This window comes from Labrus mixtus, chromosome 19 (genome assembly GCF_963584025.1).
Source record: "Labrus mixtus chromosome 19, fLabMix1.1, whole genome shotgun sequence".
NCBI classification, from domain to species: Eukaryota; Metazoa; Chordata; class Actinopteri; order Labriformes; family Labridae; genus Labrus; species Labrus mixtus.
The window spans coordinates 14,908,061-14,921,674 of NC_083630.1; the positions used below are offsets into that span (position 1 = coordinate 14,908,061).

At 39.5% G+C, this 13,614-nt stretch overlaps 1 protein-coding gene across 2 annotated transcripts; it reads left to right on the forward strand.

Annotated features, from left to right (window-relative positions):
- Positions 1 to 433: 433 nt before the first annotated feature.
- qtrt2 (queuine tRNA-ribosyltransferase accessory subunit 2) lies at positions 434 to 13,109 on the forward strand. Of its 2 annotated transcripts, none has more exons than XM_061064838.1 (8): positions 434 to 666; positions 748 to 803; positions 2,597 to 2,673; positions 3,180 to 3,389; positions 5,073 to 5,272; positions 8,029 to 8,198; positions 11,481 to 11,595; positions 11,745 to 13,109. In XM_061064838.1, exons 1-8 carry the CDS (start codon positions 464 to 466, stop codon positions 11,986 to 11,988), a joined length of 1,275 nt encoding a protein of 424 aa, XP_060920821.1. In that variant the 5' UTR covers positions 434 to 463; the 3' UTR covers positions 11,989 to 13,109. The 2 variants fall into 2 exon arrangements, with proteins under 2 accessions (XP_060920821.1, XP_060920823.1); XM_061064840.1 differs by having other exon boundaries at positions 8,029 to 8,180.
- The last annotated feature ends 505 nt before the right edge of the window (positions 13,110 to 13,614 follow it).

A 13,614-nucleotide genomic window follows, 5' to 3' on the forward strand; every position in this document is an offset into this window, starting at 1 on the left:
CGAGTCAAATTGTGTTTTAGATTTACTAAAACAAAAATAACTTAACTTAAAGACTCTAATTGGTTAATGCCGTTTATTACAAAGCAGGTCAATAACTTTTTGCTTTGATAAAAAAAATAAAAAAAAGATAGCACCATTTGTAGTTTTGTAGAAATGGGCAGTTGGTGATGATGTCACATTTCCTCGACTTGCGGATCTGTCGTGCAGTTTAGTTTTTTTTTTAGAGAAGCTAGAAAGATGTTTTTTTAACGTTAAAATAAATTAAGACCGGTTTTTATACGTATTGTCTCTCAGCGTTCGTCGTTTAAACGCAGTACACTCCTCGACCCGGTAAAAGGAAGACTCGAGTCGTAACAACACGTGAGTGGGAAGGGAAGGCGAGTTCACATGCTTCTTCCAACATCAGTTAACGTAGGCTGGGTTAACTGTTAACTATCTGAACACGTCGACTGCTGGCAACAGGATGAAGCTGGAGCTTTCCCGAGTGCTTCAGGGAGGTAGTCGGCTGGGTGTGTTGAAGGGGCTTGGCAGGACGGGACAGCATGCTCTTGAAGTCCCGGGGTGTCTGTTGTACACACACTTCGGGACAGTGCCCCACCTTACCCAGGACACACTGCACAGCCTCAGCAACCTACCGTCCGTCACACAGGTCACCCTGTCCAATATGTAAGCTAAAGTCAGCACATACACTAAAACCAAAGTATCTGAAATCCAGCTTCCATCCTCATCACTTTTTCTCTATTCTAGAGCAGAACACCAAGAAGTGATGGAGGAGTTTAAGGACGGATTCTCCAAGTTTTCAGGTACATTTGTTAAAGTTCAATTACATTTCCCTCATTTTCTGTCCCCTGTCAGTGTTTTCCAGAGAGTAATCAGCAGTAGAGTAGAAAGTATTTATTGTCATTATGCAATATGAAGTCAAATCAGTAGAAGTTTTATTCTAACTCAGTGATTCTTTACATCTGTTTTCAGTGGTGAATAGTGTCTGTGAAGCTCTTTGTAAACATTTTTGTTATGTTCCTTTTCTTTGTACCGTCTGAGGTCCAAACCATTTCTTTTCATTCAATAAATCCGATTGGTTAAAAAACATCAGAAAGCCATTGATGGTTGGTCTTGAGGCTAGACCAGATAAGAACCACGGTTCTATCAGATTAAATAGCTTTGATTAGACATGATTTAAAAAGTCTCCTAAAGATATTCTAATATGTTCAAATAGTAAAATAATACTTCATTATGAGCCTTTATCTAACTTATAATCAAACATTGTTGTATTTACATTAATGCAGCAGAATTTTTATACAGCCTTAAAAAGCCAGTTCGAAGACTTTTCATACAGTAGGATGTTGATTTATTTAGTGAATTATGGTTCCATTGAGATGAAACAAGGGAGAAAACAGGTAAATTGTAGAGTGTGGCTACCTGTGATTAAAGGGTTGTTAGCACAGCAACCTGTCAACGAAAGCAACGGTAAACAATTAATATCCGACGGCTTTTTAAGTGAAGGGCGAAGTATAATTGAAAGCTTTAAAACTTTGTGGACCCTGTGGGGTGTTTTTTTTTTCTCAAGCTCAACATCATTTTATGTGTTAATTAGATACAAAGTTTTCTAATAATTAATTTGTCTAAGCAGACATTTCAAGGCGTGATGTTAGAAATGGAAAAAGGGAAAATCCCTTACAGCAGAATGTGATACACACACTCACATTTCATTTGCAGATTTAACATTCCTATATTTCCCACATTTCTAGATTATGAAACATTTCTCAAAGCTGTGTTACACCATATTAGTTAAAAAAGATATGTTCAAACAAGAATTAAAATCTGCCCAGAATCAGTCCTAACCATATCATTTGCTGTCATTGAGGAGAAGGACTGTTTTGAAAGAACCTTTTTGCCTTTGTGTCCCCTCACGATTATTCTTTAACACCATGCAGTAATCATATTTGCAAAGAGGGAAACATCAGTTGTATGACTCGTTGATTGATGTAAATGTCATTCATGCACACTGTGTAAATGTACTGTTAAGAGCTCAAGATGTATGAATACATTTGTACTGGCTAAATTGAAAAGGCTGGAGCAAATTGCCTCCAAATGTACAGTGTTTCGTTCAATATTGGCAAGCTGATTAGTGCTGCTGTTCTGAGTGATATTAAAATGCCCCATAGTGCGACCTCATTCGGCTTTGCTGTACAGCGGTAAGCTTTATTCTGCCTCAGGCAAAGACATTTGAAATTAGAAATGTAATCACTGTAGCGCCACTTGTGGTAAACTGTCAGAGGATTACTACTGTTCTGTCTCTTAAGTCCCTGAAGGGAAGGGCATTGATTGAATAATTAGAATTAATACGAGTATTTTCTGCTATGAAGCCTTTTGTTTCCTGCACCTTTTGATCATCTGCTGCAGCTGTGTTTGCTGATAAGACCACACCTCATTCCTCTCCTCAGACGTTGGAGTCTCCACATTAACATGAAGTAATGAAGCATTGCACCCCATCACCTTGCTACGTGCTCGGCCTGTGTAGGTTGTAACAAATTGTGTGTTTTTTTTCCTCTGATGAAGTGATGAGCTGTAAATTTGTGTTTCATGTTTTGTGCAGGTCTTCATGACACTGTGTTGTATTGCTCTCTGCACGACCCTGCGACCCAATGCCCGACAGGTTACACCACAAATAAGGTGAGACCTTTTTTCAAAGACATACAAAACTGACACATTTTAGGTAAAAATCGTATACATGATGTGAAGAATTAGATATGGATATCTATGAACTGTTGGAACCATAAGTCCCATTGTCAAATTGACTTTTAATTAGAAGTGGACGTAGCCTCTTAGTTACAGTCCTATTGTACAGAACCAGTTAATTAAAAAGGACCTCCTTCTCAAGTGATTTAATACCTCAATAAACATTTTCCCAATGAGTTAATACCCTCCATTTCTAGTTTTACGTTTTCTTCAGTTCAACAATGTTAATGTTAGTTTAACATTTAAAACGTTAACATGTTAATTTTCTATTTTGGTGTGACAGTAGCCATGGTCCAAAGGTTTAAGTTTGGGGACCTCTAAATAATTTGGTTTCATTCCGAGGGAGCTGTTAAGACGTCCATCTTTTTATACCGTCAATGGTTTTTTTTTGCCATCTCAGGTGTCATCTAATATTGATCTCATCTTTCGGTTCTTAATAGACGGTGTCAGTGTGGGGCAGCGGGGGGCGAATAGAGCTGACAGTGGACAAGTTCATGGCGCTCCAGAAGGCTGTGAAGCCAGACTGGTACCAGAGCATGGCAGATGGAGAGACCTGGCAGAACAACACCTCTCGGAAAAGGGTCCGCAAGTCGGTGGATCGAACTCTGGCTCACTTGGATGCGTGTCTGCTCGTGCACCGGAAATCACAGGTACACACACAACCTGCAGCCTACACACAAACACTTTTCTCTTACATTGGGGAATTAGTCATGCACGGCACATGCACAAAGGACAAGGATTGATGTTTGCTGTTGTTGTTGTGCAGCTTTGCCTCGGCTGGAATCACAGTGAGATTAAGATGCACACATTATCAGTGCGTACTTCTGTTATCAGTAGGTGTTTTTTAAGGTTCAGCTTCATGCATGACTAATGAAATCAACTGAGATACTGTGTTTTAAAAGCACTCAGTTAATACTTCATTCATGATAGAGAGGAAAACGCTGATCCAACATGAAGAGGTGAAGGAGAAGCATCACGAGCAAGACATATTTCACTTTAACTAAGTTATGCTTCAGTGGAGATAATAAATTCTAACTATTATTCTAGTCCTTAAAGATCTGTGAATGTGTCAGCTTTTTGTGTCTTAACATGAATCATTATTTAACTAAATGCTCTATTTATGAGACACTCTTAAGTGTATTTTATTGCTCTTGCCACAGAACAAGTTGACTAAGTATATTACAATAACTTTATTTATTTAGAACCTTTGAACACAAAGGTTTACAAAGTGGTTCGACATTCAAGCAGAAGAATACATAAGAACCCAAACAACAAAAACAAAACATCAATAACAACACGAGAAGCCAGTAGCAAAAGAACCAACCAATGAAATTAACACAAGACAACACAGCTGCATACATTGAGACCAGGAGGAGCAAAGATGTGAAATAATGTAAGCGATAGAATCAGTAAAAGATGGAAAAGCTATAACAAGAAGGAAAAGCATTCAAACGAGACAAGAGAGATACAAATGGATAGAAACAATGAAAAAAAGATAAAAGCATGAAATAGAAAAGAAAAAGAGTAAAAACAGTTCAATGTGGTAACATCATTACAGCGATAAATGGTAGTAAAAACAATAAAACAGATGAATGAATTAAAAAGAGCCCTAACCCAAATCAGTTACCTTGGAATGGAAATAAATAAAACCAGGGAAAGAACTTGAGAATATTAAGGAAGCATCGAATAAATAAGAATGGAAAAAAGGCAGCATCACAGATGAGGAAGTCTATAACAGTGAGTTAAGAGAAGTCACTGATTTTGAGCGCCTTACGCCTCGTCAGCCAAATAAAGCTGAGGGGCTGTGATGGCCAAAACATTGATCTCCTCCAGCCTTAAGTCTTGGCGTCTTGGTTTTTGAACCACCAGAAGGACCTTACCTGAGGATTTCTATATACCAAGAATTAAAATGCCGCCCCCCATCTGCTGCTGAAAGTAGGTCATTAGTCACCTTGAGGAGGCTGTTTCTGTGCTAAAACAAGCTCTGAAAGTGGATTGACATTTCTTCAACAGGTTATTGTTAGACATTTTATGAGACTTTGTGCCCAATGAGCTGCTCGATTGCCGCTGAGACCGGTTTCCTCTCTCCTCGTGATATTGAAATGTGAAATACCAAAAAAGTCTGATTTGCTCTGGCAATTGTCATACTTTTTTTTCTGCACATGGGAACATATATCCCTGAAAGATTAAACACACTTAGGCAAGATGTTGCTTGTCAATTTCTCAAGATTTTTTCCCTCTCCTGTCTTTTTTTTTTTTTCCGCTCTCTCTTGCTGATCTCTCAGCATTTCTTCCTGTCAGCTGTTTAATCAAAAAACTGTCTCTCCTTTCAGGAGTTGGAGGGAGTGGAGGTGTTCGGTGTTGTGGAGGGGGGAGACATCCTGGAAGAGAGGCTGCGCTCAGCCAGAGAAACTGCCAAGAGGCCTGTGGCTGGATTCTGCCTGGATGGCCTTCAAATGGGGGCAATTGAGCAGAACCTGAGGACCCAGCTCATCACAGCTGTGACCAAAGAGCTGCCTGAGGACAAACCCAGGTGAGTCCTGCTGGTCAACATGTGTTCACTGATCACAGATAGAGAGAGAGAGAGGTCATCATATTGACTGAAAGGCAGTCCCTGATTAAAAGAAAGTCTACAACAGAGCCTCTATGGTGCTGTGTTATTCATTATCATCTTGACTTCAATGAAAACATGAACCACAAAGGCAGACCCAGTGCTTATTCAGCAGATCAACATCAGCCTGAAAGGGTTTCCTGCAGTGGATCTATAGAGAGAGCAAATAAACATGCCTGCTGGGATAAAATGAATGATTTTCAAATCAATAAATGTGTTTAAAGTGATGTCTTCTAACAGCTTACATGGTCAGTTACATCTGCAGCTATAGATTATTGTTAGAATTTACTGTACCAGTCTGATGATCACATTCTAGATACTAACTATTTAATGCATTCTTTAAAATGTACAACAAATAAACAAATGAATTCAATAATGATCAACAGTTAAAAGTAGAAAAACTAAAAGTCAATTTCAGAATAATTCAGTAATGAAAATTTAACTAAAGCCACATCGTTATTTTTGTAATCCTCGAACAAGAATATGAAAATTAAGTATTAAGTCCTGAGCCCTGAGCATCACATTAATAAACTATTAATTCATTAGAATTCCTCTCGTTTTCAGTCAGTTATCAAACTGGTGCAGCAGTGTCGATTAAAATGCACCAAGTGATGCCGGCATGGCAGGATGTGAGCAACACAGTGTGATACAGACTAATTGGGCCAAGTTAGTGGGTCCTGCCCAATCAGTAAATTATCCGTCCTGATTGATTACAAGTGAAGAAGCGCCTGTACCCCCCCACCCCACCCCACCCCACCCCACACACAAACACACGCAGCCCGTCAGCAGGCATTATCTCTGCTTCAACTTAAAGATGGTACAGAGTCAAAGTCATTGAGGATTAAACCCTGTTTACAAAGAAAGACCATTCTTTTTCATTTCATGACATTTGTCAAATTTAAAAACAAAATGTATCAACCATCAACTGTTAGGCTAACAGATAACACAATAATAACAACTATTATTATATAAGTGTAATGATATTAAACTTATATAATAATAAATAATGTTGAGTTTACAGACAGCAGAGAGAGCATGATATTATCTTCTGGAGTTGTCTGCTCATGTGAAGAGTTAACAACTGATCATAAAACAGACTTTTAGACTGATAGAGCTCTAGGATCTACAAAAGCAAAGGAGACGATCAGTAACAAGACTGGTTATTTATATAAACTTTACCTCCTGACAAAGAGAAGGTGGCACTTAAGGTAGTTCTCTTTTTTTTTTTTTTTTTTTACCTTTATTAAACCGGGAAAGAAACTAGTTGAGATTAAAAATCTCTTTTTCAAGAGTGTCAGGCAGCAGCCCAAAATGAATGACATGTTGCTGATACAGCCATTTAAAAAAAAAAAAAAAAAAAAAAGTCCAACAGCAAAGATTTATTCTCAGTTTCATGTTAGACATTGAAAATTAAGCAGGATTGGATTTTAATTCTGAAAACACTGTTATTTACTCATGTACAGAACAAGATCAAAGAGACTAGAGGTATCGTTTAGTTCACAGGGAGTTTCTTCACAGGAGCTTTAAATATCTGACACTTCAATTTAATTGAACATTTTAATTTTAGCAATAAACATAGTGCTGTATTAAAGGTCCCATATTATGCTTTTTCTGGTTTTATATGCTCTTTAGTGTGCTTTCCAAGTGTCCTGTGCATGTTTAGGCACATCTATGTGCAAAAATTCAAAGTCTGCGGAAACGCGGCTTCTCCTACGTCCTCCTGTTAGCTGTAGCATTAGCTGCATGTAACGTTGTGGCAAGCCCTGCAGCTCATGTTGAAATTTCCGAGACGCGTGCTGAGCAACTGACCAATAACGGCAGACCAATCAGAGCAGACTTGGCCCACGTGGGGTCTAACAGTGGGGGCTCAACAGAGCGTAGCTGACGGACTCAGAGCGTAGAGGGAGCAAGGAGGAGCAGTACATGAAAACAGACACTTTTTTCGGACTTTAGCTATTGTGAACGTACAAAAGTAGGTACATAGATTAAATATACGAACCCCAAAAAGGGCATAATATGGGCTCTTTAAGATTTAAACATTGAAATATCCAGGGGTTATGATTGAAGAGACACTTTGAACAAAAAAATCATATCTTGCCAATTTTTTCGCCTGTGGAAATGATTTGCCAAAAATAATTCTTTAGCTGATATTGAAAGGAGTTCCTTTCAAGTGAACCTTCTCCCAAATCTGCCCGTTCCCAGACTCTGTTCACTTCCGGCCTTAAAGAGACCTTTGAGTGGAGGAGTCCCACATTAGTGCTCCTCTCCTGGACGTCATGGGGGAGCTGTGGCTCTGAGTTTCAGAGGAAGGTTCCCGTTCAGAGAGATTGTCTGTATCCTCGAGCTCCATGCCGGTTTCTCTAAGCTTGCATTTTAATAAGCTCTTCTTGAATACTGCCCCGGCAAGAAGTTCTTGCTGTCAGGAGACGCTTCTTCCTTCTAAGTTGAGAGGAGTCACTACTGATTTCTTAAACTCGACCTGACTTTGACACCACTAGGCGAAGCGTCAGAGGGAGCCAGAAAGTCACAAAAACACACCGGCACATGATTCTGCTGGTGTTTTCCTCTTGTCCAGCAGTACATATCATCACCCTTTTGTGTGATTGAAGGGAATGTTAATAGTCACTTTGGGTTTTAATGCTGTGTCTGGCTTTTCGTTGTTGTCGTGTCACCCTCAGACTGCTGCAGGGCGTAGGACGACCTGATGAGGTGCTGGCGTGCGTGGAGGTCGGCGTGGACCTGTTTGAGAGTTTCTTCCCCTTCCAGGTGACGGAGCGGGGCTGTGCTCTCGTCTTCAGCTTCGATATCTCCCCGGATCCAGAGCGCGCAGGTAGAGCGCCCCCTAAAGGTGTGGTAGATAATTGTGCTGAAGAACACTTGAACAAATTCCTGATTTTACGTTATGTAGAGGGTAAATCAACATCTCAGGCAGGCATACAAAGATATTAGAATAAAACTTTGCTTAGGTTCATCATACATTGAACAATACATTTAAGTATGTTTTGCCCAAGGACCAAAGTCCATCTGAAAACAAGAACATTTATGATTACCGATTTTATGTAACCAAAAAATTTGATTTGTTTACATTCTGCTTCTCCAACATTCCCGTTTAAGCTGCACCAACTTTTTTCTGAAGTTTGTCTTTTACAAACACATTGTTTTCATTTCCTGCAGGGCTCATTCTTGTCTCAGAGAACAGAGGGGTCTTTTTCTTCCTAAGTAGGAACCCACCCAGCACTCACTCTGTGTTTAGACATTGAACATATGAAGTACAGCAGTGTGAGGTGTAATTCCTAATATTGATGTGATGGGTTAAATTAAACATGTTGGAATGGAAACATTATAACAGACCTGTTCTTGCCAAACCAAATGATTGTCCGTGTAAAAGACCTTACAGTACCATAGCCACAAAATGACTTTTTTGTAGACTAAGGCATTATGTAGCAAATTGCTCCTTACAGATGGAAAACACTGTTTCTCTTAAGAAGCTTTCAGTAGATAATAGCCTAGAGCAAACTGGCATGTCACGATGTCATTTGGGTAGGGGGCCTCTCTCACAAAGATGCATTTGGATGAGAATGAAATGGGAATGAAATGTGGTGGGGTAATATGATTCGTCTGACTAATACAGTACATAGCATCATTTCTGGTGCATAAAAGAGACAAAAAAGATAATGTATGAATGTTCTAAAAGGGGCACCACTTTGATATTTGTAAGGGTGCTGGGTCACTAATCAAAACACAGAGCTGATGATTGGAGCTCAATAATTAGCTCGGCACGCTTATGTTAATTTCCATAAGAGGAGCCTGCGATGTTGAGCTGGATATGCTTACAGTTTTCTGGTTCTTATACAATGTAAAAGAGAATTCACAACACAGCAGAGTCTAATTACAGAATGCTCTGCCAGACTTAAATGGGACCTTGCCGACTGTGCCTATGGATGAACAACCCTTCATCTACTTTCATTTGTTGAGCATGAGGGAAAGGCTTCCTTTTCAGTCTCTTGTCATATAATGAATAGTAAAGAGTCTTTTGCATTCAAAGTATGCGTTGGCTTGTTTGTCTGTGTGAAGTTGCCAAATGTTGCTGGTATATTCTAGCCCCAGGTCAATTGAAATAATTGGAAGAAAGATTTTCATCTGCTGAAATGAAATCAATGGAAAATCTCAAGGCAGTGCCGATAAGTTCACAATTAAGTCCAGTCCCGTTGTTCTCATCGGTGTCTCAAGTGAACCCAGGAGAAGTGTAATGATAAGAGCTTTTGGACTTTGTGCTTCATTAAAAAGTTGTTTGACAGACTATGTTTGGTATCCAGCAGTAACTAGTTTCAGGCAGCACTAATCAATTCTGCACATGGAGCATAATGGAGTTCAATGGGGGTGAGGGCAGTGATGGTGTCAAACCTGAAGAGCAACTTCTAATTCCCCAATCAGCCAATTACAGGGCCTCATGGGGGGATGTCAGCACCCTCACTTTCCAGTTAAGACCCTTTTTGAAACATCAGACCTCGTTCCAATTCACCCCATTCCTATTTTCTTTCCTTCTCAAAAGTTTAAACGCTCTTTATAGCTCTTAACAACGTTTTGTTTTATTTTTCCAAATCTTCTTTTCTCCTGTTGCTGCACTTCTTCCACATATTCAAACTAAACCACAACACACAAACTAAATATTTGGTCAAAGCAGAGTTGATGTCCAAACCCGTTATAAGAAAAGAGGAATAATAAAATGAATTAGATTTTAAGTATTATTCCAAAGCACTGTTTATTGTTGGAGATAATCACATTTATTGGATCTTGAAGTCCTTCTATGTTCCCACTTTGTTTTCTGTATTTGAAAAAACACTTTCGATACAAAAAGCTCTCAATAGTTGAATTTCTAACAACATAGATAAATAATGAGCTAGCTGCTATAAGAATTAAGAAAAAAGGCAGCAGTGTAAACCACTTTTGTTTGGCTAACTAGCCTAGCTTATCGGATAAGCATTACGTGCTATGCTAGCAGAAATCGGGCTAGTAAAGGCTAGCAGGTGACATAGCATTAGTCAAAGCTGTTTTTTTTTTTTTTTTACTGTTTTCTATTCTATTAAATACCTTTACCTCTTAATAGTTGAATGTGTTATACAATTTTGATAAAGCACGAGCAAACTGCAAAGCTCACTAGCTTATCTTAACTAGCTAACTAGCTTCACACATTTAAGGTTCTGAAGCAGCAACTCGTGTTGAATCGGTGATTTCAGGATGTTAAGCTCTTTAATTATTACATTTAGATAAGATTAAGTTTCTCATTTGTTACAAAATGTGAAAAAAAATAAAAACAGAATCACATTGAAATGTGTTTTCATTCCTACTTTTAGACGACCAGTGACTGAATTCTGTGTCCACATGTTTTTGTTTTAATTGTTCACTTTATGAAAGTCTGCAATAATGTGGAAATAGATTAGTCAAAAAACAAAAACAGCTTTGTTTGAATAAATAGCCTTCAAACTTCAAACCCTTTTTTCTCAGCTTCTCTGTTTTTGTAGTTTTACTGCTCTCTGTCTTTGAGAGCCAGAATTCCTGCAAAAGTTCCTGCTTCCTGGTCAAGCCTCATTTTGTCCCTTTTTTTTAACTCTCCCTCTTATCAGCCCCTCCTTATGGCACATACACACACCACCACACAAACCCTTAATACCTCGGTTTCATGCTTTGTTCATACACTTTGTTGCCCCCTGCTGCAAATGTTTCAGTTTGCACTTAATCCTCTTTTGTCCATTGTTGCTTCTTAATCCACATCGTTAATTAAATGAATCACTATGGACTCTTTCTTAATTTTTTCATGCTCCCTGAATCCCATGTGTTCCTAGTCAGCCAGATAATTAGGTGTTCCCTCCAGCTAACAACAACAGCATCCTTCACATACATTTCTCCATCCTCACTCTCAGCCTGTAGGGAACATGCTTTTTGGCACAGAGAATATAGAACACACAGTGTTTAAAAGGGGTCAGTCCAGCGTTTCATTCCAGCAGCAGGGCTTAATGAGCACTGTGTTTCTGTATGTAGTGACATATTCCTGTTGAAGGATTATATTATGTTGTGAAAGGCAAATGGTATGCTGGGATTAATGACATGTGTACATGCTTTTTATTTGAAGTGCTGGAGCTGGACGAAGAGAGGAACAGAGTGGGGGATAAGCAACAGAACGGAGATCTGAACCTTGATGATCAAACACAGATGACATCCTTTGAGATCAATCTCAACGACAAGAGGTTTGTGGCAGCTATAATAGAACCCCATCGCCGTTTTAATCAGCAGTCTCTGCAGAATATCTCTTTTCATGTGTTTATTGAACAATTCATTTACATTAAGGCTTGCTGTTTGTAAATCGTGTTTGAACTTTCTTTGAACCCCTCTCCAGGTACCATGACGACTTCAGACCCCTGGTGGAGGGGTGTGGCTGCTACTGCTGCAAAAACCACCAGAGGGCATACCTACACCACCTGCTGGTGACCAATGAACTGCTGGCTGGAGTCCTGCTCATGATCCACAACACGGCCCACTATCACGGCTTCTTTGGCGCCCTCAGAAACGCTCTGGCCGTTGATAAAATGGACCTCCTCAAGAGACGGGTACTTAGGGAGAGAAAGGACTTGGACGGATAAATCAGAGAGCAATAGCAGAATGATTGATCTAGCTGTTCCTCAAAAGATCACTGCACTCCGCCAGAGTCAAACAGAGCTCTATCTCGCTCTTCCCAGTTCATTCAGGATCAACTGTGATACGGCGAATACCTACCAGAACAGATAAAGACAACAGTCGAATGATTGTCTCTTGAGGAGGGCTTATGTATTGATCTGAGCTGATAGCCAGGAATCAGAGAGCGGCATTTTGGGGACAGAGAGGGAAAGAAGCAGGGTGAGAGGTCGAGAGGAATCTGCATAAAGAAACAATGTGATGGATGGTGGTGGAATATCGACTTCGAGCGGGTCTCTATGTGCCTCCTGTTGTTGTCTGATTGCTGGTCAGCGGCTGACTAACATCCTTTGGACTCATTAGCATAACAGTAAAGACAAAGTAAAAAATATTGAGTTTTGAAAGAGCGAAAAATTGAGTGATAGGTGCTGATCATCTCCTGTTTTATATTAAAATTCCAATCATATATAATGTGGTTTATTTCTGGCTTTGATGTGCTTTTTGTCATTTCATACATTATTTATCCGCCTCTGTGATGTGCTGTGGGAATATTTGCTATGTCTCAGTTGAATACCTTAATAGAGAAAGCATCTCACACACACATGTAGATTGACTCCAGCGTGTATGATGAGATTGTGTTCGCATCAGACTCACGGATGCCGTGGTCGGTGTCTCTGGTGGGTTTCAGGGGGGGGTTAACTGAAGGCTCGTGCTGACAGCTCTACTATTCCAGCTGTGGTGGAAGGGGAAGGATAAAGATCAAATAAAGATATGGGTCTCTTCCGCCTCCTGTGCAGGCTTCTTGAAGGTTAAGAGATATAATTGACTGCCAGGCGATGTGGAGGTCCATGGGGGACGTGGGGGAGAGAGAGGGACTGGAGAGTCTGGTGGGATTATGGATCAGCAATGAGGACTTTAGTGGTACTTTTGGATTACCTTTACCACACTGAGCAAAAAAACAGCTAGAAGAGGGTTGATTGTAGGTGAGCTGCATAAATACTTGAGAATAATGTTAGTAAAACGGATCTGAAAGATGAAGACTAAAGATTGAACAAATTAAACTCTGAATTAAAGCAGTGAGTGACCTGGAGTCTTATTCTGTTTTTATTGTGATTGTAGTAATTTTAAAGGTTGTAAGAACGAACTCCAAGAGCAGGTGAAACAAGTAGAAGAGGTTGTTGTTCAAATCCATTGAACTTCCTTTACCTGAAGAGCTGCTGGTGATATTTTATTCAGCTGAGTTCTTTATTGTTGTTCAGCAGCAAACAGAAAATCTCTTCTTGAATTATTCACTTTAAAGAAAGATTTCCTGGTTATATCAATAATCGGGCTCAATTAAAGCTGATAATTGTTGAGTAAAAATTGCTCACAAGTGTGTATAACTGCACTCCTGCTTATTCTTCATTTGGACATGTCTATTGGTTATAGCCACATGTGTGACATTCATCAAGCTTGTGACCTTCAACTGTAAGATAATGTGGAATTTAAGTGATTGGAAAAAAAAAGATGGAGGACTGCAAGATGAGTTTGAATATCAATAAGCGAATAGCAGGAGGAGGAGGGGTGTGAGAATGTGAGTTCAAATGGTTATAGTT